The sequence below is a fragment of the Myotis myotis genome, unplaced genomic scaffold, assembly GCF_014108235.1.
Source record: "Myotis myotis isolate mMyoMyo1 unplaced genomic scaffold, mMyoMyo1.p scaffold_m19_p_35, whole genome shotgun sequence".
NCBI classification, from domain to species: domain Eukaryota; kingdom Metazoa; phylum Chordata; class Mammalia; order Chiroptera; family Vespertilionidae; genus Myotis; species Myotis myotis.
In genome coordinates this window covers 560271-587466 of record NW_023416341.1, presented here as the reverse complement: position 1 = coordinate 587466, position 27196 = coordinate 560271, and the positions used below count along the sequence as shown (strand labels likewise).

The 27196-nt window shown below is 54.4% G+C and overlaps 2 protein-coding genes and 1 non-coding gene across 3 annotated transcripts; 1 reads left to right on the top strand and 2 right to left on the bottom strand.

The window, feature by feature from the left end:
- Positions 1–26: 26 nt before the first annotated feature.
- METTL26 (methyltransferase like 26) lies at positions 27–1653 on the bottom strand. The gene is made up of 6 exons (XM_036303030.1): positions 1420–1653; positions 1092–1254; positions 827–886; positions 485–552; positions 323–401; positions 27–251 (listed from the first exon to the last, which is right to left on the bottom strand). Exons 1-6 carry the CDS (start codon positions 1614–1616, stop codon positions 204–206), a joined length of 615 nt encoding a protein of 204 aa, XP_036158923.1. The 5' UTR covers positions 1617–1653; the 3' UTR covers positions 27–203.
- A 381-nt stretch (positions 1654–2034) lies between these two features.
- On the bottom strand, positions 2035–2105 carry TRNAG-CCC. The gene has a single exon. It is a non-coding gene; the product is annotated as a tRNA-Gly (tRNA).
- A 19016-nt stretch (positions 2106–21121) lies between these two features.
- MCRIP2 (MAPK regulated corepressor interacting protein 2) lies at positions 21122–26598 on the top strand. Its single transcript, XM_036303217.1, has 5 exons — positions 21122–21298; positions 21408–21525; positions 25525–25652; positions 25888–25989; positions 26220–26598. The coding sequence occupies exons 1-5, from the start codon at positions 21247–21249 to the stop codon at positions 26288–26290; spliced, it is 471 nt and encodes a 156-aa protein (XP_036159110.1). The 5' UTR covers positions 21122–21246; the 3' UTR covers positions 26291–26598.
- The last annotated feature ends 598 nt before the right edge of the window (positions 26599–27196 follow it).

Genomic DNA, 27196 nt, shown 5'->3' with positions numbered 1-27196 from the left:
GGAAGAAGCGTAGTGGACACCAGCAATAGGACAGCAGGAAACACTTTATTCCCAGGCTCTCAGCAGCCCTGTGGCCACTGACCAAGAGCCCCCAGAATGGGCAAGGCCAGTCTGCATGGCCTGGTCCAGGGAGGCAGGGGCTGGCTCTCTGAGTCTGTCCCAGAAGGGGCCTCACTGGGGACATAGGCATGCAGGAAGAAGGGTTACTCTTTCCGGAAAATCAGGCATTTGTTGTTGGCTGGCATATCCACCTAGGAGAGATGCTTTGGCTGAAGAAGCTGCCCAGGGAGGCCACCCAGACCCCCCAGGCCCTCCCACCTACCATCTTCTCCAAGAGAAGACCGCTGGCCTGGCCCAGGTCCTCCAAGAAGGCCGTGTCCCGCAGCCCCCACTCTGGGTTCCTGCAGGGGGAAAAGAGGTAGAGTTGGGAGTCACCAGCTAACCTGCCTTCCCAAGTAGGCCCACGCACACCCCCAGCTCTAACCTGCATCTGAGCGACAGGTCAAAGTCCACATTGCTCTGGGGAGAGATCTTCCCATTGACAGCGTAGGGCTGTGGAGACAGAGGGACACAGGGTCAGCCACTGGGCAGACTTGCAGGCTGCGCCTGGAGGATGCAAAGGACACTATGCTCCCTGCTCCCATGAGCCTAGGGGGTGTAGGGAGACAGGGGAAGGTCTGGGCCTGTTTCAATGGTGGCAGGTAGTGGGGGAGAAGGCAAAGGAAAATACTGAGACGGGAGGAAAGGATACTAGAGAAGAGGGGACGGCTGAGGCTGGTTGGGATCATAGGGTCAGGGGAGTTCCATCTCGTGCAGGGGCACTCACCCCATAGGTGATGAGCAGCGCCTTGGGCTTCAGCAGGTGTCCTGCTGCTCTGAAGAGCCCCTAGGGAGGGGAGAGGCAGGATGGCAGTGAGTAACTTTACCCAGGCCTCCAAAAGAGCTCTGGGCTGGGGGTTGGAGACTCAACCTGACCTCCCCAGGCCTCAGTGCCTTATGAAATGGGGCAAACCTGGCACCCAATGCAGGGGGAAGGGTGCCCCCTGGCGCAGGTACTGGTCCTTGGGTGGCTCGCTTCAGCTCCCACAGACCTCGGTGCAGTTCAGGGGACTGATGTGGATCATGTTGATGCAGAGCAGCAGGTCCAGCGACTGCGGCTGGATCCCGCCCCATTTCTCCCAATCCCAGGTCGCGTCCAGGTACAGCGGAGCCTTCACGTTGGACAATCCCTGGGCTTGAGTGGTGGCCGAGATGCTGTCGGAGGGGCAGCCCGTGAGTGGGGGTGGCCTGTGCACCCGTTTCTGACGCCCGCTACAACCGCGTTCACAGCAGTCACGTGGGCTCGAGAAGCCGGGAGAGGGGGCGGGGGGGGGGGAGCAAGGCCCACTTTCATCACCCGGGGCCCCGCCTTCCCCGCACCTGTCCAAGCAGCGCTGGTCCACTTCAGACGGCTGCCACTCCGCAAGGGGGAAGGCCCGCGCGAAGTGGGCTGCATGCTGGCCGGAGCCCGAGGCCACTTCCAGCACGCGAATGCCGCGCTGAGCCGGGTCCACATACTGCCGCAGAACGCGCAGAATTGGTTCCTTGTTCCGCTCGGCGGCCGCTGCCAAAAGCATCACGGCGCCACAGCTAGTCCGTCCGGAGAGGTAGCACGGCCGCTGCAAGGCCCGCCGGGAGTTGTAGTCAGGCCGTCGCGAAGCCCGCCCCCCGCGAAGCCCGCCCCCACGGACTACAGTTCCCAGGAGGACGCGGGCAGCAGTTTAAAGGGCCCGCTTCATCTGGAGGCGCGTAGGGGGCGGCCGCCCCTGCGGAGCATCGGCGGAGAGTTTGGGTCGCTGGTGTGCAGGTGCTCCTCAGCTCAGCACTCTGTCGCCATGGCTGCCCTAACATTTTCATAGTTCTTGTGACTCTGAAATGGTCTCGTTCGTGCTTGCACCGAAATGGATGGTTACCCCATGCTTCCGGCTTTCTCTCGGCTTGAAATTTCTGCTGTCACCGACAGTTTGTTGAGATGGAGGGAAAAAAAAAAACACGTGCGCCGCCCGGGAATCGAACCCGGGTCGCAAGAATGGGAATCTTGCATGATACCACTACACCAGCGGCGCTTGTTGGGTGCCTTGTGGCTCGCGAGACCTAGGAGGTTGTGACGCAACCTCCCCCTGCTCAAATGTCATAATGCGCGCGCAGCGCCACCCCTGCGGTCGCAGCCAGGGAGAGGCGCGTCTAGCGGCTGCAGGCGGCACCTAGGGTAGGAATGCCGGCTGCCCGGGTCCGCGGTGGTGGGAGGTCTCACAGCGTCGCTTGGGAGCTGGACCCAGGGACCGGGGTTTGTGAACCGCCTGGACGCGGGCCTGCGGCGTGGAAGCCATGGCAACCGCGGGTTTTCCCGAGCCGAAGCGTGCGGTGGGCGCTTCAGGTCGGCGGGCTGGTCCCAGCCTGCGGGAACCCGGCAAGCCTGAGAGAAGGCGGACTCGGTGATGCCCCGGGCTTGTCTGTGACACTGAAATGACCGGCGCTCGCCGGGGTCCGCGGATGGTGTGAGGATCGGTGACCCCTGAACCAAATCGGAGGCCGATTTGTATCCAAGGTGTTTCCCCAGTTGTCCGTTTGGGGCCCATGTCTCAGGGGGGCCTTTCTCGCAGGCTGAGAGCCGGTGCCCTGCAGTCCAGACTAGCTTAGCTCCTTTGCTGAGCAATTTTTCACGAGTGAGACCCCGGAAACCTAGGGCACTCAGACTCTAACCCAGACTTCAGCCTGGCATTGCCCGCCAGGGGCCAGGGGTATGCGGGGTGGGGCCAGCGACCAGGGGGTGTGGGTCTAGTCTAGTCAGATGTGGAGGGAAGTGAATCTCCTGAGTGGTGCAGGGTGGGCCCGTCCGCACAGCCGCCCTGGGAAAGTCCCACTCAGTGGACAGGCCTGCCCCCTCCGGGAAGAGCCATTGGCATTCTGCATTGTGACCACCCGACTTCCTTCAACACTTGACAGCCCTGAGCTTTTCTTAATCTGACTCGCTTTTTGCTTTGCTTTCTCTTGGTTTGTCAGCTGGACATTTTCCGAATCTCGGGGTGGAAGAGAAGTCTCTCTCAATGCACTCCCTGCCCCTGACCCCCTGTGACCAGTGATGGTCACCTGAGATCTCGCTGCCTGCGCCCCTCACCAGCCAAGCCCCTCACCACTCCTAGCCCACCTAGAGCCGGGGTGGGGAACCTTTTTTCTGCCAAGGGCCATTTGGATATTTATAACATCATTTGCTTAATATAACTCACTTAATATAAATTTATGTTGCTATAAAACAAAAACAGGCCATACAAAATTATCACATTAAAAATTAGCCTGCTGCCGTGGCTGGTTTGGCTCAGTGGATAGAGCGTCGGCCTGCGTACTGAAAGGTCCCGGGTTCGATTCCAGTCAAGGGCATGTACCCTGATTGAGGGCGCATCCCCAGTGGGAAGTGTGCAGAAGGCGGCTGATCGATGTTTCTCTCTCATCGATGTTTCTGACGATCTCTCTCCCTTCCTCTCTGTAAAAAATCAATAAAATATATTTTAAAAAATTAGCCTGGTATATCTTAATCAATAAAAAATATATTTTTAAAAAAATTAGCCTGCTATATTTGGCCAAACATTTACTAGTAATTCACTCACCCCTAATGCCGTGGCAGGGCCAGACCAAATTATTTCATGGCCCCTATACGGCCCCCACCCCTGACCTAGAGGCACCAGTTTCCTGCTTGCTTCACCTGCGGTTCCCTGGGCACGGGGCACCCTGTGGTATTGTCAGATAATAAATATATGTTCTGTCTTTGTTCCAGTCCCTGTCACAGAGCTCCTAACACACTGGGATGTCCTGAATGAGGGGGTGAGAGGAGCATTTGCTGTTATAAATAAGCCCCTTTCAGGCTTACCTGGGTTTACACCGATGAGGTAACTCTTGGGGGATGAGGGCTGGTTGCCAGAGGAACTCACCTTGTGATCATATGGAGCTTGGAACTTTCTTCCCTGCTCCTGACTTCCTCAGAGGTTGAGGGGCTGGAGACTGAGCTAATCGCCAATGAACAATGACTTAATCAGCCCGTGTTCACGAACTTCCATAAAAACCCTAAATGGAAACCTGGGTTGGTGAACATGTGGAGGTGCTGCTCCTGGAGGGGGCATGGAGCTGCAAATCCTCCCCTGCTCTCCCCATGCATCTCTGCTATCTGCTATTCCCTTCTGTATTCTTCTTCTTTTTTTTTAATGTATTTTTATTGAATTCAGAGAGAAAGGGCCGAGGTTTGCCGACCAGTGGGATAAAGGATCAGCAGCCGGTGATAGCATTTCAGAGGCAGTGATATATGAAAAATGTATTTAAGGCTGGTAGGCGGCGGTTCTATAGATTTAAGAAAAGGAGTGTTTATTTATAGATTAAACTACATTATACATGTACTATATATAAGAAAGGTTGAAACGGAATCATTTGAGGGTCTGGAACGGATTAATTCTATTTACATTATTGCTATGGGAAAACAATTCAATTTTCGAACAAATCACTTCGCAAACAGCCTTCTGGAACGAGGTTTGAGAAATGAGGTTCCACTGTACCCTAAAACTTGGTGGCTTGAAACAACAGACCTTCGTTTTCTCATTTCTGGAGGCCGGAAACCCAAACTAAAGGTGTCAGCTCCCTCAATGCCCGAGGCGGTTGCTGGGGGCTCCAGGCGTTCCCGGCCTGTGGCTACATCACTCCGGCGTGGGTGTCTCCGTCTTCGCTGTGCTGTCTCCTCTGCGAGTCCCTGTGGCCAAGCCGCTCTCTCCCTTCTCTTACAAGGACACTCACCAGTGGGGGTAGGGCCCGCCCCAATCCAGGTGCCTTCTCTCAGTCTTTGCCGCCTGATTCCACATAAGGTCACCATCTGAGGTTCGAAGCACATGTATCCTTTGGGGAACCCAGTCGACCCACTGCACTTGGGTTTGGGAATGGGCTGGGCCCTCCCTGGAAGCTGGGCAGGGAGGCGGAGCATGTAGCCAGAGCCTTTTCCTGGGCTGCTGGCCCCCCTGCCCCCCCTTGGCAGAAGCCCACCTTCCTGTCTGGATTGGTGTGGGCTGGGCCTCAGGTCTGGAAGGTGATTGAGGACTAAAAATGTAACTCCCTTCATTGTTTCCATAACATTTTAGTATTGCACCCAGGACCTTTTTAAAAATATATTTTTTTATTGATTTTAGAGAGAGAGGAAGGGAAAGGGAGAGAGAAACATCCATGAGAGAGGAACATGGACTGGCTGCCTCCTGCACGCCCCCTGCCTGGAAATTGAACCGGGGGCTCTTGGTGCACTGGACGCTGCTCAACCAACGGAACCACACCGGCCGGACTAGAACCGTTTCCAGGGTGGAAGGAGCAACAGGAGAGAGCCAGCTGGTCTCTGCTTCAGCTCTCTGGAAGCATTATGAAACCAGCTGAGCCACACCGGCCGGGGCGAGGTTAACAGTCCTTCATGTGACAGGGGCCAGGGGGTTATATAGTATATAGGACAGTGTAAAATGGATGGGGGCACTGGGGTGCAATCCACCCCAGATGAGGGAAAATGCTTTACGTGCTCGCCTGGTGTTGGGAGCCATTGAATTATTCGAGAACCCCCTTTGGAGCGGACTGAACGGACTCCTGCCCTACCTGCTCCCTGTTCTCGGCCCCCTTATAAGCCTTCTCCTAATCCTAGCTTTCGGCCCCTGGGCTTTTAGGAAATTAACAGACTTTGTAAAACAGCAGGTTGATAGCGTTCTGGCCAAACCCATTCAGGTACACTACCATCTGTTGTGCCCAGATTTCATGATTCCCAAGAACCCACAGGGAGCCAGCGAGTCCGATGCAAAAGCAAAGAGTCATTCATTTCAAACCTAGGTTTGGCTCCCCTGCCACACTCACCGATGCAACGGTAAGCTCCAGTGGCCGAGAGAGAGAGAACTCTGTGTGGAGAGAGGTTTTATAGGGGTTTGGGGTAAGGGGAGGAGAAAGGACTGTGGGCCCTGCTGATTGGCCAGGCGCGAGTACACAGGATGTGGTCATAGTGATGGCGTGCACTTCCCTTGACTATCTTCCGGGAAGAAGCTTGCTGAGCACATGGCCAAGTTAAGATGAAGGGCATAGCCCTTACCTTGGGGCAAGGTGGAGGGCGTAGCTCTTACCCTGGGGTAAGGTGGAGGGCGTACTCCTTGCCCTTTCATTCCCCCCTTGTCTTGGAACTTCCGGCTCAATCATGAGACGGACTGCATTTCTATTCCACCATTGCTAGAGGCCCATACTGGGCACACAGAACTATCAACTGAACTATCCCTATAAGCTTAACAAATGGCCCGGTGGAAGGGAAAGAAACCATTTTAGATTTAACAACTTCTATTGAAACAGGATTTTTCTTCTTAAAATTCCTCCATGGCTATCAAAAAGCCAAATCAAGATTAATTTATCTACTGTCCTGATGTTTGCATACACACAACAAGAATGGTAACTGACTACCTTTGCTGGAATTTCATGGTTGAATCTTAATGTGCCCCGTAGGGCCAGGAAGCCAAGCCATCCAGCTGCCATCAAGCCTGCCTGCAGTATCTGCTGAGTTAGGTGAATCCCTCACCTGTAGCAACTCCACCTGAGCCCACGCTCCAGGCTTTAAGGCCCATCTCAGTAGCCCTCCTACTTGTTGCGGCCCAGAGTGTGTGGGGTTCTGCAGGGATGCAGAGGCATCTTTACTGCTCCCCTTCTACTCTTACCAACCGCCAGTGATGGTAGGGCATCAGCCTGACGCTCCAGCGCCAGCCATCTTCAGGGCTCCCAAGCAGGATACCAGGCTTTCTTCGTGGCATTTTTACTGGCTTCAAGTCTTTAGAGCTCAGATAGGGCTCTTCGAAACATGATACTCCAGTCAAAGTTTTCCGTTAATAAAACCACTATTAGGAACCAGTCTTACTGAATCTATGCAAAGAAACGTACTTATTTAGCATTGCCAGATTTCGGAGGAATTACATAAGGAGAAAAACATACTGATCTACTCTAAGATTTTCTGACTTTCCTTGCTAATTCCTTTTCATGGATTTAAAACAAAACAGTAACTGTTGGCATAAAACCTTCTTTCTATGCATAACCATGCCTCAGACCTTCTATTCTAAACAGGCTTTTTCCAGCTTTACTACCCCTGACATGGCATGGTGACTCAGGCCTGCAAGACAGTATTACAGGCTGCCAACTGTTAGCTGTCTCTCAAAAGAGACCAAAACCTGATGGGCACCCTTCCCTGCCCAGTTGGGCCCCTGCCCTCTTGGCAGCTAGGCACCCTTTACTTTTGGGGGTCACCCCACACAGCTCCCTTCCAGGACAGCCAACATACATTCAAACCTGCAAAAGAATCAAAGGTTAATATAACATATCAATACAATGAAACATAATATTGGCATCATGGCCGCTTCAGGCAGCCAAATCTTCTGCTACTAAACATGTGATCCTATAAATTGTCCTTGTCTCTTTGGATCCATGTCCATGAAGATGCAGGCATTATTACACAGTATTGTGGGGGCTCCTGGTGACAGGAGTGATCCCAAGTCATGTTACCGGCATCAGGCAGGTCGAGCACGCCGTAGCTTGAGCTTGAGCGGGTTGCGTTGATCTCGATCGATGCTCCATTTGGTGATGAAGTCTTTCCGGATGGACCCAGGTCGCGACGCCGTCTACCTTGAGAGCGGTGGAGGTCGTCAGCACCACAATGTAGGGATCCTTCCAACGTGGCCCTAGGGTCTCCCGGCGGTGCCTTCTGACGTAGACCCAATCTCCTGGTCTGTGCTGATGAGGAGTTGGGGTTGGGCTGGTCTCATAGATGGTGCGGAGGCGCGGCCAAATGTCCTCGTGCGCCCTCTGGAGCCCTCTCAAGGAAAGAGATTGTTAAAGAAAAGCCACCCAGTCCTCGCCAGTCTCCGAGTCAGACAGATTCCTCCTCTCTTGGAGAACTTCTAAGTCCTGATGGCTTCTAGGTAACCCTGTTTATCAGTTACAGCAGCAACAGGTACCAAACCCTTTCAGTACATTGGACCAGCTTCATTCCCGCTCACCTTTACAGATTCTAAGGCCCATTGTCTTCCTTTAACCAGCAAGCCAAATGACACTGGCCTGTATTATTTAATTCAGCACAGGCAGGGGGAAGGGCCCATGAAATCTCTGCTCTGAGGAACTGTGAGCCCCACCCTTAAATGTCCCAATCAGACTAGAAAAGCCACAAATACCTTTTAAATCTACCCCAGAATTCCAAAATCCCAACCCAGCACTGAATATCACATAGCAAATCAAAGTTCCCAGCAAACAAACAGACAGAGATGTTTACTAGTTAGGCGGGCAGATTCCACCTCTGACAGAGAGCAAGCGCTCTTGGGGCAAGCGTGTGCCTTTTTTTTCCCACAGACTTCCACACTTACATGAACAAATAATTATACCCAAGTAGACATACAAACATCAAATAAATATTTACACTTACACCCTTTCAGTGAACAAGTACCTTTACAGTCTTGGGATCTTGAGCAGATAACAGGAACACCACCCAAGTCCCCTGATGGGGGCCTGACAGGAACAGATGTGGAGGCCTCCCTTTCCCACATCCCAGGACAGGATTCTTGACCTATGTCTCATCCAGATAGAAACGGTACTCATATTGAACAAGGAAGTCAAGACTAAATAGGCACGATAACTAGATACATTCCCCATTAAGAACTTCGAGGTACATGCCACATTTATACCACAAAATACCAACAAATCAGTTTCAGTTGTGTCGAGATACAGAACAAGTCCCTAAACAGAGGCAGTAGAAAACTGCTTAGGAATGCTTCTTTTCTACCTTTTTAAAAGATAGGCCAGATTCGAACCCTTAGCCAGTCCGAGCTTTGACTTCCCTCCGGAAGTCCCAGAGACGGTGAATACCATCTAGAAGCCATTCCTCCAGATACAGGACAAGTACCTTAGAGATTCTTGATAATCTACATCAGTAATCCATTCACACAATCCCCCAAAAGTTAAAGAGGAAGGAAAGAACCATTCAATGTCCTTCAAGAGGATTTCGGCGAAACAACAAAATCGACAGATTTAACACATTGGAAAACCAAGGCCAGAAGTACCCTCAGACGTTTCAGGGGTACCAAGGAAGGAGAAGTTAGGCCACGTCCAGCCCTTTTCATAATCCACCATCAGTGACCAGTCCCAGCTCACTGGTCTACCATCCATTTAACATTTCTTTTTCCTCCCATCATACCAAGGCCATGCTTTCCAGGTAGCTAGAACTTTTAAACCACAGTTTCTACCTGAAATAATTGTACTTTACTTTAGAAATTGGGTTACTGCTATCCTGGCATAGCGGCTAAATTTCAAAATGGTCACAATTTTCCTGCTGGGGAATTCAAGAAGCAAACCCATAACTATTAAGGCCAAAACAGTCTTGGGTTTTTATTCTGTACACAGCAAAAGGTCAAGTTCAGCTCAAAACTATGCGCACTCGTTTTTAAACTGGCCTTCTCCTTTACATGTGCACAGAAATCCTGGATGCATTTATGAATTTGTAAAAGCTTTTCAATTCTCTATCTACAAGCCCTTTAAGAAATACAAGCTCTATTGTCGGCCCTTATAAAGCCAACTGCTCAAAACATTGGTCTATCATACCACTAAAATTATATTAAGACCGTGATTGCTAATTTAGTATTAAATAAATCTGGGAGGCAGGCACACGTTCTGCCCCATCTACATTTCCTTAGTAAAACTCTGCCTTAAAACTCCACCCCTGAAATCCCATCCTGCCTCAGTGAGCAGACATTCCTTTTGTGATTGACTAAGTCAGAGGGAGGGGCCTGCTGTTCCAAGATGGCGGCCCCCAGGGGCACGGCATGCCATGCGGCCAACATGGCAGCTGCCAAGTCAGGCAGCTCAACATTGTGGCGGTCTAAACTGTTCTCTGACAGAAAATATGATTTCCTCATTCTCACAATAAACAAGGGAAGAGCAAATCAAAACCCCTAAAAGAGAGATGGCCAACATTATATTGCAGAACTTTTTAAAATCTTAGGTAGCAAATTAAATATGCTAGCCCAAAACCCTATCCGAAAATGGACGGTGCGCACATTAGTTTTAAGCCAGCTTTTCTCCTAACACGTGCACAGAAATCCCAGACGCATTTACTTGGGGAGGGGGTGACCTATTTCCACAGACCCTCACTCAGGCGGCCGCCCGACCGCCACACAAAGGAGGGGGGAGGGCAATCCCCCTCCCTCCACACTCCCACACTTTCACCAGACATTCATTCAGACTTTAAACAATCCATTCAATTCCTAACAACTTCCCAACTCCTGAGGGAGCTCTAAAGCCTCCCCCAATCTCCTTGAAATGATCAATCACAATACCCAAAGGAGCAGTCTGAGTCCATCCCATAACATCCGTCCAGTATAAACACAGAACACTAAACAGGGCCCGAAAATACAGGCTTCCAACTCCATGGAAGCAACTAGACGTTGGCCTTACGCCAAACCGGCAGGAGCGACCTGCCTCGTCTCAAATCCGCGAGGGGCATATCCATCCCTCGTGAGGGACATATCCATCCCTCCTGGGGTGAGGGGCATATCCATCCCTCCTGGGGTGAGGGGCATATCCATCCCTCCTGGGGAGCGGAACGTCTTCCAACTCTCCCCCGCCTGTGGTCGTTCACGGCGTGTCCGCCTAGACCCCTCAGGCAATTACAGATTCCAGAAACGAGCTCACACTGAACAGAACATACAACGACACACACATACCGCGGTCAGTCAGACTCTTCGGATCGGGGTCCCTCGATGGTCTTGGGAATCCCGGACGAGCCCCCAAATGTTGTGCCCAGATTTCATGATTCCCAAGAACCCACAGGGAGCCAGCGAGTCCGATGCAAAAGCAAAGAGTCATTCATTTCAAACCTAGGTTTGGCTCCCCTGCCACACTCACCGATGCAACGGTAAGCTCCAGTGGCCGAGAGAGAGAGAACTCTGTGTGGAGAGAGGTTTTATAGGGGTTTGGGGTAAGGGGAGGAGAAAGGACTGTGGGCCCTGCTGATTGGCCAGGCGCGAGTACACAGGATGTGGTCATAGTGATGGCGTGCACTTCCCTTGACTATCTTCCGGGAAGAAGCTTGCTGAGCACATGGCCAAGTTAAGATGAAGGGCATAGCCCTTACCTTGGGGCAAGGTGGAGGGCGTAGCTCTTACCCTGGGGTAAGGTGGAGGGCGTACTCCTTGCCCTTTCACCATCGTCTAGCCATGTTAGACCGTGAATGTAGTTATAATGACTGCTGAAACTCCCTCCCTGCGGGGACAGCATGACGCCAGAGGGATGCTTGCCTACTCCCCATAGAAGGAGAAAGGCATGGGCACCGACCTGGGTGCATGGCAAAGCACTGCAAGGGAAGGTCACAAAAAATTTTTCGACCTCCTCTGGATTTCCCTGTGAGCACACCTGGTTTGCATAGAGGTTGGTATCCATACATAACTATCGGCTCTGCCTCTCCTCCCCAAAAGATACCAAGAGCCACTGACGGTGGGATCCCACCATCCCACGGGAGGAACCAGGTCCCTACTCCCCCAGTCGGTTAAAGCCCACCCTTAATAAAGAAAAAGGGAGGAATTGTTGGGAGCCATTAAAGATATTGGCTTAAACAAAGCCATCTTAAGAACTATAAGTTTCTGGTTCCTCCAGAAACTCCTAATTACCAGAAACCACCTGTGTCTTGCAAATTGGCCAGCAGTTAAGATAAACTACCCTCACACAGCCGCTAAATCACACATCTCCACTGATAAACACACAGCCATCCGGAGCCTGCTAAATCACACATCTCCACTGATAAGCACAGCCATCAGGAGCCTAATAATCTCTAGTAATAGGTTACTGCCCATAGACCCCTTTGCCCACCCCCCATTCCTAAAATAGTATATATCCTGCCGCTGTGAGAATAAAGTTTGAGGCTTGATCAGAACTTGTCTTGCCTCCATTCTTTCGTGTCCCTTGCTTGTTTCATTCTCCTAGGGTGTCTCCTCGTTCCCACGTTGTTGTCCCGCGGGTCGGGACAGCCTGGGGAAGGGCGACGGCCTGTTCCAGGAGGCAGCACAAACCAGCAGGCCTGGGGCACAGGGCAGGGGTCTCTGTACAGTCTCTGAGGGGGTTTGGGGAAGCGATCTCTGTTCTGGCTACATTGAATGTGGGGGGTCCCACCGCCGTGAAGTCGTTGCACAGTCTCTCCCCACAGAGGAAGGCCAGGGCGGTGGGGCACGGGGCGGCAGGCCTTGTAGAGCTGGCTGGGGTTTCTGCTGGTTCAAGAGAAAGAAGCTGAGTTTTGGGGGGCTCTGGCTGGGCCCATCCCATGCCCCTTGGATGCCAACCTTTGTCCCCAAGCCAGGGTGAGTCTTGTGTTCATAGTTGTGTCCTGCGAGCAGCGAGGCTGGCAGCTGTCCCTACAACTTGGCCTTCACCCTTCCTCAGACCCCTGGGCTCTCGTACCCTCACACCCCTGCAGCCCCTGCTTGACCTGTGCCTCCTCCCCTCCCACTTGTCAGGACCATTCCAACTGGGCTGGTATTGGGGCCCTTCTCAGGCCTCTGGACACAACCTTTGACCTCAGACTAGGCCTGTGGGCAGGGCCAGGATAAACAGCCTCGGGGCCGTGGCCACCAGAGGGCTTCAGCAGAGCCTGGGCCTGTCTGCCTGTTAATGGGCCCGTCCCTCCCCCTTATTCAGGCAGCCAGAGGGGGTGCCTGGGGAGAGGAGCTCTCGGAAAGCTTGTGCCAGCTTCGGGGCTGAGGGTGAGGATGTGCCCCAGGACCTTGCTCCCTCTGCCAGGCACACACTCTCAGGACACAGGCCCTCCGCAGACGCCTCACCCTGTGGTGTCTCCCCAGAGTGAGTGAGCAGCGTGCTGGAGGCCACCAGGAAGGCCAGGACAGCCAGCACAGCTGGTGCAGGAACGCGCTGGCCATGATGCTGCTGGGGTAGGGGTAGGCCCCGCAGGGGTGGACAGAATCCTGGACTCCTGGACATGTTCTTGCCTGGGGCCCAGCCCTCCTCTTGCCTCTCAGGGTCACAGGCCTAGCCCAGCCTGAGGAGGTAGCTGGGAGGAAGGCATTTGGCCTTGAACCTTGCTTAGGACAGGGTGCAGAGCTAAAGGGCTGTGTGTGAGAGGCACATGAGAGGAAAGACAGCCCAGCCACCCCTGGGATGCCAGCTTCCTCGAGGGTCCGAGCAGACCTGGTCACCTACACAGGTGCATAGGGTGGCCTGGGAGGGACTCAGCACAGAGCAGGTGGGGTGAGGGGTTCCTCCTGCCGGCCTGTTCCCTCTACACCCCTCACTCCTCTCCCCTCTGCTTAGTGTCTGCCCTGCCTGGGTGGGAGGCTTCAGACCACTGTGCTCTGGGCTGTGGGGGTGTCACCAGAAAGGGGACCAAACCTGAGCGGATCTGCCTCGGGCCTGCCTGTGGTGTGTGGGCTCTGGGCTTGGTGCAGGGCAGACGTCACAACCTGAGTCCAGGGATTGTGAGAGTGTGTTTATTAAAGCTGAGACAGTAAAACAAAAGAAGGGACTAAGGCAGAAGAAGCAACAGTTCAGAGAAGTCAGAGAAAAGGGGGCCTTGGGGACAGGTTCAGAGGGTGAGCCTGGACGGTCTGCTGCTGCCCACTGCTTCCCTGAAAGCGAGTATCATGGGGTCCCTAGAGTCAGGAGAAAAACAGCAAAGATACAAGGCATGGGCGTGCTCTTGAGAGAACTCACCTTGTGTCTTTGTCTTGAGTCTTGACATGGAATTGTTGTCAATCACTCAGGCTCACCAAACCTTTGGCTGAGCTGGCCCGGCACAGGGTTAAATCCGACAGAGAGAGAACAATTCCTTTCCAGGGAGAAGGCTGAGCATATTGACAGGCGAGTAGAAAGAGGGATAGAAATAAGAGAAAGAACGTTCTGTGAAGGTCTGGCCTTTATATTACTCATCTGTCACAGGTTCTTGTTTCTCGAAGAGGAACTTGACGGGTTCACAGAGTAGGTCTGGGTTCGTGGTTCCCATGGGGACTCACAAGAAACGGGTCTAATTCGGGATAAGTGACCCCAGCAAGGTCTCCCTCTGAACTTCACTGCAGTTGGGGCGCTTTGTGGGACCTGGCGTGGGCCCTTCTATTTGGGTTGTAGTTGGGACTCAGGAGAGTTGTCTCAAGTTTTATTTTTTTTAATACATATTTTTTGCCCTAACCGGTTTGGCTCAGTGGATAGAGCATCGGCCTGTGAACTGAAGGGTTCCAGGTTCGATTCCGGTCAAGGGCATGTACCTTGGTTGCGGGCACATCCCCAGTAGGGGGTGTGCAGGAGGCAGCTGATTGATGTTTCTCTCTTATCGATGTTTCTAACTCTCTATCCCTCTCCCTTCCTTTCTGTAAAAAATCAATAAAATATATTTAAATATATATATTTTTTAATTTTTTATTTTTTAGAGGGAGAGGGATGAGGGATAGAGAGATAGAAACATCGACGAGAGAGGAATGTCATCAATTGGCTGCCTCCTGCATGGCCTTTACTGGGGATTGAGCCTGCAACCAAGGTACGTGCCCTTGACCAGAATCGAACCTGGGACCTTTCAGTCCGCAGGCTGATGCTCTATCCACTGAGCCAAACCGGCTAGGGCTGTCTTCCGGTTTTAAACTAGACCATATCTCCCGGCTTAACGTGTTTATGTTGGTAGTCTCTATCAGTGGCACATAGAATTTTGTTCCCATATTCCTGTAATGCTTTTTGTTCCTGTCCTAGATTAATGGCATAAGACAATAAATAGCTGGAGGGTTTCCTCATGTATTAGGAGGTCCGATCTGAGAAACGGACTGCCAGAGGTGAGTTTGTTACCGATTGGGGTTACCAGCTGGGACCTCGGTTCTCTTTGTTGTCGCAGAAAAGATGTGAAGGTCAACAAAAATGAAAGTAAAGCAAAGTGGGATTTATTGATGATACACTCCAAGCGAGGAGTGGGCCAACTGAGAGAGACAGTGGCCCCAAATTCCTGGGTTATTTGTTTTAAACCAAAAAGATGTTACTGGGGAGAGGAGACCTCGGTTCTTGTCTTCTTGAGGGAAAGATTTCAAAGAGACAAAGTGTAGAAAAGCAAGCAAGAATATATTGGCCGCAGCAAAAGTATACGTAGGAGAGTGAAAAAAGGAGGGGCATAGGAGAGCCTGGGCGGGGCTGCCTCCGCTCACTGAGAAGTCAGATAATGGGGGGCCTTGGAGACAGGTTCAGGGCGTAAGCCCAGGAGGAGCTGACACTGCCCATTGCGTCCCTGGTTGCAAATCTCATGGGGCCCCTTAGAGGTTAGGGGATACCTGGTGAGGGAAGGGGAAAAAGAAGAGGGGGAAGCACCTAGTTTCTTATTATTCTACTAGAGGCCCGGTGCACGAGATTCCTGCACTGGGCAGTGTTGTGCCCAGATTTCAAGATCCCCAAGAAAACCACACCAGGGAGCCAGCCAGTCCAATGCAAAAGCAGAGGGTCCTTTATTGAGCTAGCTCGACTCCCCCTCCTGGCCGACGCAGCGACCGGAAGCAGAGTGAAACCGCCATGAGAGAAACAGGGTTTTAATAGGGGGTGGAGTGAGGGGAGGGGAGCTGACTGTGGGCCCTGCCGATTGGCCAGGCGCCAGTTGGGTCTTCTTACACAGGATGTGGTCATCTCTATGGCGCGCACGTCCCTTGATTGTCATTGGTTAGTTTAAAGAAATCCCAGGGGTGGCCAGCAGGTGCCTGGGCTTCCGGGAAGAAGGTACTCTCCTGAGCACATGGCGGCTGCCCCAACATGGAGGGTACGGGGCAAGATGGAGGGCATAGCCCTCGCCCTTTCAGGCAGGGGGGTCCCTCAGCCCGGCCTGCGCCCTCTCGCAGTCCAGGAGCCATCAGTCGGACATCCTTAGCCTGCCTCAGAGGCAGGAGAGGCTCCCGCCACCACCGCTGTGCTCCCCAGCCTTGAGCATGGCTCCCTGTGGGAGTGCACTGACCACCAGGGGGCAGCTCCCTCGTTGAGCATCTGCCCCTTGGTGGTCAGTGCGCATCATAGCAACCGGTCGTTCCGATGTTCAGTCGATTTGCATATTAGCCTTTTATTATATAGGATAACAAGTGCAAAGGGGCTAACTTGTGATTTTTCTTTAGGTCCAGCTCTCACTCGCATGAGGCCTACGGGTAACATAGACACCCAGGTTCATAGACATCCTGAGGTTCTTGGCATAGCTTGGCTAGAGTCCCTTTTAGGGTTTGGTTAGCTCTTTGTACCTTATCTGAGGGTTAAGGGCTCCATAATTAGTGTAAGTGATAGTTGATTCCTAAAGCTTGAGCCAGCCATTGTGTAATCTTAGCTACAAAAGAGGGTCCATTGTCACTCTGTAAGCTTTTTGGTAGTCCAAACCTGGGTAAGATTTCTTTTAGTAGCTTTTTCTGTTCTGGTAGGAAAGGCTTCAATCCATCCGGTAAAGGTGTCTACAAATACTAGCAATTATTTAAATCTAGCTTTGGGGGACATAGGAATGAAATCAGTTTGCCAATCCCCCCAGGGTATGTGCCCCAGTGTTGTACTGGGGTCAGGAGGTGATGCGGGGTGACGCATTCTTTACAGTTTTATGAAGCCCTTGTATCACAAACAGTTGGGAGACAAGGGTGGTGTTAACATAAAAACATTCAAACCTGTAAAGAATTTTTGTGAGTTTATTTGAGCCAAACTGTCGACAATTGCCGGGAAGCAGAATTTCAACGGATGAGGATAATGCTCCGGAGAATGGCGGCTTTTCGCCTATTTTTATACATTGCAATCAAAGGAGGGGTCATAGGTGGGTTACATAAAATCCATTGGTGATAGATTAGGGGGGGGGGGCGCGCGCGGAAGCAAAGGGGGGGAACCCCTGGGATTGGATAAAAAGTAAAAAGGGAAGTTACAACTTACCCAGACATTTCAAGGATATGTTATCATAGATGCAAAAAGACAGATAGGCTCAGTTAAGGTAAAAGTTGACCTTGTCAGTGAAGATACGGGCCCAGGAGGTGACTGCCCACCATCACTGCTTTTAGTCAAAGTTTAATGTCAGACCATCCTTTGTGGTTACGTTAGTTCCCTGAGTTTGCAAGACCGCCGAGCAGGCCTCCCCTGAGCTGGTCAGGTCAATCTTTACCTTAACTGTCATTGAAATGTCAGGGTAACTTGTAACTTCCCCTTTTTTTCCTGGACCCCTTAGGGCACAACCAAATGCCCTGGGCGCCTGGACAAAGACCACAGATTTCTTCATTGTTATTTTTATTATCATGTTAATTATTGGCTGTTAACTATCCTGCACCCACCTAAGTAAAAGAAGTATGTGTCTATCATTCTACTCTTTACCCAATCCCAGAGGTTTCCACGCTTTGCTTTCTCCTGCCTCTTTATTCTAATACCAATGGATTTCATGTAACCCACCTACGTCTTCTCCTTTGATTGAAATGTATAAAAATAGTTGAAAAGCCGCCATTCTCCGGAGCATTATCCCGATCCGTTGAGATTCTGCTTCCCGGCAATTGTCGACAATTTGGCTCAAATAAACTCACAAAAATTCTTTACAGGTTTGAATGTTTTTACATTAACAGAGGTGTAGCAATTAGCCCAAAATCTGGTGTCCACAGGCAGCAGAAGCCAGCTATTCCTGAATATCCCTGAAGCTGTCATTACTGTATGGGACCCCGAGAGCCACTATGGCCTGTTTTGTTTGGGGAGCCAGGGTCTGGACTCCTGGCGTAAGTAAATATCCTAAGGCCGTAGTCAGCAAACCACGGCTCACAAGCCACATGCGGCTCTTTGGCCCCTTCAGTGTGGCTCTTCCACAAAATACCACGTGCAGGCGCACACATACAGTGCGATTGGAACTTCGTGGCCCATGCGCAGAAGTCAGTATTTTGTGGAAGAGCCGGTATTTTGTGGAAGAGCCACACTCAAGGGGCCAAAGAGCCGCATGTGGCTCGCGAGCCTCGGTTTGCTGAGCCGCAGTTTGCCGACCACTGGCCTAGCAGCTTCAGGGGTTTTTGTTTGTTTTAATGCCAGTGTTCCCCCTTCACACTGGGGTGAGGCAGTTGCTACTGCTGTTCCCACAACCTGCACAGGCCTTGGCGGGGTGTTAATTCCCCTATTGTTCTGAGGGCCATACCACCCGCAACCACTCTCCAGCCTCCAGGAGGAGGACTTAGGGTGTTTAAGGCTCATTTTTTCCCTTCAGTTACCTTAGTCTTGTTTACATTTCTTTTTTTTTCTTTTAATCCTCACCCAAGGACGGAGGATATTTTTTCCATTGATTTTTTTTTTTTTTAGAGAGCGTGGAAGGGGGGCGGGGGAAGCATCTCTATGAGAAAGGCAACCCCTTGGTTGCCTCCTGCTTGTGCCCCACTGGACCTGGGGATTGAACCTGCAACCAAGGTCCGTGACCTTGACCGGGAACTGAACCCCTGTCCCCCCCCCCCCCCACACACACACACTTTAGCCGCGGAGTAAAACCTGCCAGGCCTTGTTTACATTTCTAATGACCAAGTAGGAAGACTTGTTGAGACTGTCAATGAAATCTGTGAGTGGGCTGTAGAAACAAAGAAAATCTTGACCACAAGATAAGGAATTGCAAATATAGTGTCCCACAGAGTGGTTTAAACAGGAGGAAGAGAAACCCGGTGATAGGAGATACGGCACGGCTTGACGCGAATGTCGCTGTTAAAACTGGTGTAATAAATGACCAGGATTTATATAATACTAGAGGCCCAGTGCACGAATTTGGGGTCACTTGTACCCTTGACCAGAATCGAACCAGGACCCTTCAGTACGCAGGCCGACGCTCTACCCACTGAGCCAGACTGGCTACAGCTGATGAGGCAAGTTTTGATGAAGGATTTACTCCACAGCTGATAGCTAGGTTTCCCCCACAGCAATGATGAGAAGTGACAAAAAAGATGAATGAGAGCCTGGCCATCATGGCTCAGTGGTTGAGCACTGACCCACTAATCAACAGTTTGCTGGTTTGATTCCCAGTCAGGGTACATGCCTGGGTTTCGGGCTTGATCCCCAGGAAGGGGTGTGCAGAAGCAACTGATGGATGCTCTCATCAATATTTCTTTATATTTATATATAATCTGACTTCAAAGAGGAAGGGAGAGGGAGAGATAGAAACATCAATGATTGGAGAGAATCACTGATCGGCTGCCTCCTGCGTGCAACTGGGAATCGAACCTCAACCTCCTGGTTCATAGGTCGATGCTCAACCACTGAGCCACGCTGGCAGGTCTCTCATCGATGTTCCAATCTTTCTACCCCTCTCCCTTCCTCTCTCTCTAAAAAATCAATAAAAATAGATTTAAAAAAAATACATATTAAAAAACAATAACTTTGTTCCCCCTATTGGGCTCCAGAATGTACTAAATGGGGTCTGGGCCTGGAGTGGTGTGTCTAGGGCCCCCAGCTAGTGTCTAGGGCCCCAGTTCTTGACTTTAGGTAGGAAAGATTCCACAATATGAAGTGATTTTGAGAGTATGTTTATTAAAGCTGGGGACAGTGAAACAAAGGCTTAAGGTAGAGGAAGCAGCAGGAGAAAGAAAGAGAACAAGGGGCCCTTGGAGACAGGTTCAGGGGTGAGCCCAGGACGAGCCCAGTGCTGCTGCCCACTGCTCCCCTTCTTGCAAGTCTCATGGGGCCCCTTAGAGTTTAGGAGGAAAACTGCAAAGATACAAAGTGCGGGCTTGCTCTAGCAGAGGGGCTTTGTATCCTTTGTCTTGAGTCTTTTTTTTTTTTTTTTTTTTTATCTTTCTTGGAATCCTGGGGGAGGGCTCAGGGAAGGGTCTCAACGGAACATTCATTAGCTTTGGGTCCTTCAATATGTCGATTTACCAAAATGTATGTATACAGAGGCCAGGGTAATTTTCTGGTTAGTTTTATATATTTATTTTAAAAATGTTTTTTATTGATTTTTAGGGAGAGAGTAAGGGAGACAGATAGAAATATTGATGAGAGAGAAACATCATTGATCTGCTGCCTCCCGCACGCCCCCTCCTGGGGATCGAGCCAGCAACCTGGGCATGTGCCCTGACGGGGAGCCGAACCAGCGACCTCTTGGTTCATAAGTCACGCGCAAACACTGAGCCACACCAGCTGGGCTGGTTAGTTTTAATTTTAAAGAACATTCTTGAAGAGGGGGACAGGGACCCAGGCCGTTCTGTCCTGAGACGGTCTGAACTGTGTAAGCCATTTGCTCCCAAGTGTCCTTGGTTAGGGAAAAAAAATACCACCACCTTGTGATTCATTAGTTGATTATAAACTGTTCAAATCTTTGGCCTTGTCTAATTATTTCGTCTGTTTCCCTTATGCCACTTGTCAAGGAATTTCCCCATCTTCGTACTGACCTGCCTCAAGATAACATAGGCCAGCCGGGCCTCCTCACCGTCTCCCCCCACATCCCATTCCCCCCAGGTCTCCGGGACTGTGGAATGCTCGCTCCCGGCCCCGGGGCTGGCTGGCAGTGCACACGGGCACGGGAGGGCCGAGACGCGCAGCAGAATGCGGCTCCTGTCCCCTGGGGTGGAAGGAAGATTCCCAGGGTGTGTGTCAACTACCCAAACCCTGGGGACCGACCCCCTGTTCTCACCTCTGACGCCCCCAGTGCAATACGCAGGCCGAGAGGGTCGGACCCCTCACCCTGTCCTAGGCCACCCAAGACAAGAGCAGGAGCGCTCTCCTATGCAGGGTGCACACAGAGCACCCCAGCGCCTGCTACAGCCGGGCGGCGGCTTCTGGGACATCACTGCTGACCCAGCTCTCGTCTTGGGCGGGAGCCTAGCGCACGGTCTGGGTGCCCCTGGGCTCACCTGGCCTCGGGGCAGCGCGGGGGACCGGCGTCTCGGGCCGCACCGCACTCTGCCTTGGCCTGCAGCCGCGCGGGGCGGGACGCTGGTGTCGCCCGCCGGCCCCGCCAGATCGGGTTAATTTCCCCAGGAGCCGGAGCACCGCCTCCGCCTCCGCCTCGTGCCCCTGGGCCGGTCCGCGCAGCGCGAGCCCTTTAAGAGCCGGGGGCGTGTAGCGGGCCCGCCCCCTCCCCGCCGCCCGTTAAAGGGGCCGTGCCCACGGCACCCGCCGCGCGCGAGCTCGGGTGGAGGGCACCGGACCTGCCCGCGGGCCGGGGAGGCGAGGGCGTGCGTCCGAGCGTGGCGCGGAGCGGCCCTCCGCACCATGTACACCATCACCAAGGGGCCCAGCAAGCTGGTCGCGCAGCGCCGCACAGGTGCGCAGAGGCGGGCGGCGGGCCGGGCCGGGCCGGGCCGGGGTCCGCGCGCCTGGCCCGCCCCAGGTCCTGGCGCCGCGGCGGCTGACGCGCCTCCCTGTCCCCGCAGGGCCCACGCAGCAGCAAGTGGAGAGCAGGCTCGGCGAGCTCCTGAAATGCCGGCAGCCCGCGCCGCCCACGCCGCCGCCCCCGCGGGCGCAGCCACCCGGACCCTGGCCCCTGCTGAGGTGAGGCGCGCGCGGGCCCGCGGGGGCCCGTCCTCCCTTCCCCCGCCGGCCGCCTCGGGGCCGGGAGGGTGACCTTGGGGAAAGGTTAGCGGAGACTGGGCCACGTGCTCGAGGTGGGCGGGCGCGGAGGGGCGGGGCGCGCCTACCCCACCCGCTCGGGCAGCCCTGGTTCCCACGCAGCGCTCCGGCCTCACCTGGCACCCAGCTGGTCGGATGGGGCTGGGCCCGACGTGCTGGACACCCCCACGACGGGCCCCGGGAAGATAGCCCATGAGCTCCAAGGTCGGAGGGGCCCCACGCATCCGAGTCAAACGTCCAGGCGACCTTGGGCTTCAGAGGCCAAGGTTTAAGGCCGGCTGCTCTGCACTCCCGCGGTGCGTGATGGCCCAGGGCGGGTGCAGGACGGCTCAGGGCGCTGGCCCTCAAGGATCCTGTCTGGCTGCCAACTCCTTGCTTGCAGAGCTAGCTGGGGGAGAGCGGCACGTGGTTCCCTCTGGTGTTGCCATGCCACTGTCCTCCTCTGCCCTTCACCCCAAACACCCTGGCTGGGCCCTGGAGGCCCCCACAGATGCCCAGGGCTCTCTGGAGCCTGCAGCTTTCGCCTTTTCTGACCAGCAGTTTGACTGGTGCCAAGAGCCTGAGGCCAGCCGCAGCAGGCTCAGTCCTGGACACTTTGGCCTCACACTACCATGAGCTGGAGGTCGGATTCCCCTCCCCCAGAGCTCAAGCCCTGGCCTTGGCTTTGGTCTAGGCCGGTGGTCGGCAAACTGCGGCTTGGCAAACCGAGGCTCGCGAGCCACATGCGGCTCTTTGGCCCCTGGAGTGTGGCTCTTCCACAAAATACCGACTTCTGCGCATGGGCCACGAAGTTTCAATCGCACTGTACTGCGCGCCCGCACGTGGTATTTTGTGGGAGAGCCACACTCAAGAGGCCAGAGAGCCGCATGTGGCTCGCGTTTGCCGACCAGGGGTCTAGGCGCACACAGGCTGAGGGCTCCTGGCCTAGGCTGTGGGTGAGGGCAGCAGACGGGGGCGGGGCTCGGGTTGAGGACCCACAGCCTCTAAAGTTGGCCAGGAGGTCAGGGATGTGTGTGTGTGTGGGGGGGCAGTGGGGGAGTTGTTCCTCAGCCTGCACCTCCCCCTCAGTTACAGGCCTCAGATGCCACAGGTGGAGGCATCCTTTGGGGACCCTTCTGAGCTGAGTTGACACTTTGGGGCTCTATCCTAGAGAGGAAAACGCTCTAGGCCACTCACAGGTGCGTCCTGGGGAGGGAAGTGAGTGAGCGGCTTTCAGGGCTGCTCCCTGGGCCCAAGGCTGTGCTAACGCTGCCTTGTCTCCTGGACCTTGGTCTTCACAGCCCCCACACCCCCCAGGGGAAGAAATTAGGTACAGGTGTGTAGCTACCATTGGTCACCCAGGCAGGTAGCTTGGGGCTGGAATGGCCCAGGGTGCTCCCCACCCTCTTACCTAGAGAAACGTATCACCTTCCTCTCCATGTCCCACCTGCTGGGGAAGGGTGTGGGAAAGAGTACAGAGCCCTTAAAACTCCCAGGAGGCCTCGCCTCCGTCTCCAGCGTGCCCTGAGCCAGTGGGCACAGGCAGCCTGCCAAGTCCCGGGCCAGAAGGGTGCTGACAAGCTGGACCTGAGGGAGCTGGGCCGCCCACACAGGGTGCAGAGTGATGAGCAGGAAGAGCGTGTGCTGGCTGTGCTGGTTGCCCTTGTCTCCTAGGTCACTCCCCCTCCCCTGAACTGCCTGCTATAGTCCCTGTGGCCTTAAAGAGCCCCCACTGGGAGGTCAGCCAGCCAGCTGTCCTATACACGGAGGCGCCCCGACCTCTACTGCACCTTCTCAGGGGCCATTCTCTAAAATGCCTCTACCCTGACTTCCCGCCTACCTTCCTTGCTTTTTTCCTCTGCAGAGCCTTTTCACTACTCCCCATCCTTGCCCCAACTTGCCCAGGAGAGAGGGGGTGTTGCATCCATCCTGCAGGCCTGGTGCTCTGCAGATGTTCACAGTGTCTGACCCACTAAATCAGTAGTTCTCAACCTGTGGGTCGCGACCCCTTTGGCGGTCAAACGACCCTTTCACAGGGGTCGCCTAAGACCATCAGATATTTACATTACGATTCATAACAGTAGCAACATTACAGCTATGAAGTAGCAACGAAAATAATTTTATGGTTGGGTCACAACATGAGGAACTGTATTTAAACAGCCAGAAGGTTGAGAACCACTGCAAATGGACAGGCTTGGGTTCTAGCTGGTCAGGGGTCTGGGTGGTGAATAGGCCACATGGGTCTGTACCCTCTGACAAGCTCTCCCTCCCAGCCAGAGGCAGACAGGAGAGAGGCTATATCAATTGCTGGGAAGAAGATAAAATGGGGTCATGTGGCCACCAGACCAGAGGTCTAGGGGCAGATAGTCAGGCAGATGGGGAGGGGGCTTGGGACCTGTACTGAGCTGTAGGCTTTGGGGTTAGATAGATGTGCAGTTAAGCCTGATGCTGCTACCCATCACGGCAGGTGACCTTGGACAGGTCACTTCCTTTGAGCCCAGATTCTGGGCTGAAAACTGGTGGGAGGTCTACCTGGGGGCCTCGGAAGGGATTAGGTGAGAAGATGCCCCTGTTGGTGCTAAGCAGAGACTTGGGTGCTGTGGGCTGGGGCTTGCCGGTTGGCAGTGTCCCTGGGAGCAGGCACGGGGTGGCCTTCATCCATGGAGCACATGGGAGCCCGTGCCCTTTCCCCCAGAGGGCCTGTGTATTGGCTTTATGTAACCACACTAACTGCCCATAGAGGATGGGGTGGCCAGGCTGGTGCCAACCACCACCTTGGTCCCTGTGATTTGAAGGCCAGGGCTGCACTTCCCTTTATTTATTCCCTGTTCAGTATCCAGCCTGCAAGCTTTCCTGAAGTCTGCAATCGTGTGTGTGTGTGTGTGTGTGTGTGTGTGTGCGCGTGCATGTGTGGGGCAGGTGAGGGGCTGTCCAAGTCACACCCTCTGGTTTGTGCAGCTCAGACTGGGAGGAGCCCCATCCCTGCAGAGTCCCTGTAGCCCAGAGCTGGTGGGACCGGTGCCCCTCAAGACGCTCCTCTTTATTTTAGTGCCCCTCTCGGCTGAGGAGGAAGTCCGAGCAGCGGTGGGGCACCTGAGCCCAGGATGGCGAGCAGGAGAGTGCCTGGCGGAGTGGCACGTGCAGCCCAGGACTCCCGGCTCCCACTTCCTGCTTTAGGTGCGGCCCTGCTCCCTCCACGGCCCATCACAGCCCTGGGTCCAGCTGGCCAGGATGGGCCCAGCGGCCCCCTGGACTTAGCATGCCCACTGGGCCGACTCCAGCACCCGGGGGCCATCTCCTCATTCAGCATCCCCACCCCTGTGAGCAAGAGCCTTGCCCCTGCCTGGGGCTGGCAGGGGTTGCCCGGGGCTGCAGTCCCACCCTCCCCAAGAAGAACAGCCCACCTCGCACTGCGTGCCATTCCTTGGGGCTTGTCCCTGTGGGGCCTGGAGCAGAGGCCATTGGGCTCTTGTTTGGGTTCTTCTTCCCACCCTGGGGCATTGATGAGATGGAGAAGCTTCTGTGGAGAGAAATGGCCAAGAACTGTACCTGGTGGGTGGGGTTGGGACAGAGTGACCTGGTCACAACTCCAGTCAGAACCTGGGCTGTTGGAGGCCTGGCCAGTCCATGGGAGGTGGGAGGCAGGTGGTTGGGGAGGGGGTGCCTGTGTGCCTTGAACATGGAACCCTGCTGGGGAACCGGGACAAAGGTATGCCTCAGGGCCAGGGGTTGCAGGTGTGAGCTGAGCTGCTGGGGGGCTCAGGCCTGCAGGAAAGAGGCCTTGGCTACTGGTTGTAGGAAGGCTGTGGTTCAGGGAAGGGCTGAGGCTGGGCTTTGCTTGGCCTGGGAGCGGTGGGTGTGGCCTGAGCCTGAGCCTGGAACTCCACCAGGCAGCACCTAGGCTTGGGACAGTCACCAATCACCTCCTCCCTCTTCCCACAGTCCAGGGCCAAGGCTTGTGTTCAACCGAGTGAACGGCCGGCGGCCCCCTACCACATCCCCATCCACCGAGGCGACCCAGGAGACCTACACACTGGCCCACGAAGAGAATGTCCGCTTTGTGTCCGAAGGTAGTTTGGAGGCTCGAGGTTATGGCCTGGGCCACCGGTCCTCTTCCCCACTGTAACCCGACTTGCAGCTGCGAGAGCGCTGGGTTCCTCCTGGGCTCTCAACTTGTTTGTCCTGTGACAGTCCAGAGGGCTGCCAACTTCCACTTCTGGGCTGTGGTCCAGAGTGGCCATCAGGCCCTGTGGGGGAGACAGGGTTCCAGGGACCTGGTTCAGCCTGACTGTCCTCTCCCTACAGCCTGGCAGCAAGTGGAGCAGCAGCTGGGTGGTGGCCCAGCCGGTGAGAGCAGCCCGAGGCCTGTGCAGTATGTCGAGAGGACCCCCAACCCCAGACTGCAAAGTGAGCCCTCCCCCACCCTCAGGGAGACCCCTCCACTCCCTGCCATAGTGACCTGGGCCCTGCCGGGATCTAGTCCCAGGGCACAGTCGAGGGGACTTGAACCTGACCCACATCTTCACAGTGGCCTGCCACATTTGGGGTCGGTCTGAGGGGCTTGTGGTGCTTGAGGGGGAGAGATGCTGACAGGTTGGGAGGCGACATCACTGCCCAGCCTTCTGCTCTGCCCACAGACTTCGTGCCCATCGACCTGGATGAGTGGTGGGCACAGCAGTTCCTGGCCAGAATCACTAACTGCTCCTAGCCGCCGCTTTGGAAGGGACGTCGCCTGCACGGGCCTGGCCCTGCCACATGGCAGACCTTCTGCTAGGAGAAGACCACGTGTACCCTCTGCAGCAGGTCGTGTTTCCCTCTGGGCCAGGCTGGACGCCAGCCACACCTGAAGTGCCAGCATTTGGACTTTTGTACCTTCTGACCCCTTGGCCCAGCTGTGCCAGGCTGCCAGGGGCTGAACCTGTCTGACCTCAATCCTGCTCACTGTGCCTGGGGACCAGCCCCTGGGGCTGGTATGGCAGAGCTCCAGGTTAATAAAGCCAAGAAACTGCCTTTTCAGCGTGGCCTTTATTTGGTGTGTGTGTGGGGGGGGGGGGGGGGTAGAAGGGGTCCTCTGAGCTCTGCGTAGCTGCTCTTCTGGGTTCTGACAGAGGTGCTGGGGCCAGCTCATCTTCCTTGGGAGTCTGTGGACCTCACCCTGCCCCCCCCCCCCCCCACACCCACTCCTGCTTCCTCTCCCTGTTGGTGTTGGCAGGTGCCTGAGCCCAGCTTGGAGGCCCATCAATGTTCTGTACCTGGATCTGGGATGGGGTCCCAGAGTCCCCGGATTGGGACCAGGGCTCAGGATCCCTGGTCCTCTCTCCCAGACTTGGCGTGGGACAGTGGAGGAAGGTGTCCCACAGGTTTTGGGGGGAACCCTGGCAGATGACTATGGGAGCTGGGGTTGCTCAGCCCTCAGGGCTTGTGGGACACTGTTAGCTTGTTGGGCAGGTGACCTCACGGCTGACAGGATGAAGTGGGAGTACCCAGGTGTGCACGCTCCCTCCAGAGGGCTGGGCTGTCAGTGGGTGTGGGCCGCTCCTGGGGGTGCGTGTCATTCTGGAAATGGAGATGGACCCCAGAACGAGTCAGGAACCTACCTGGATCCCATAGCTGG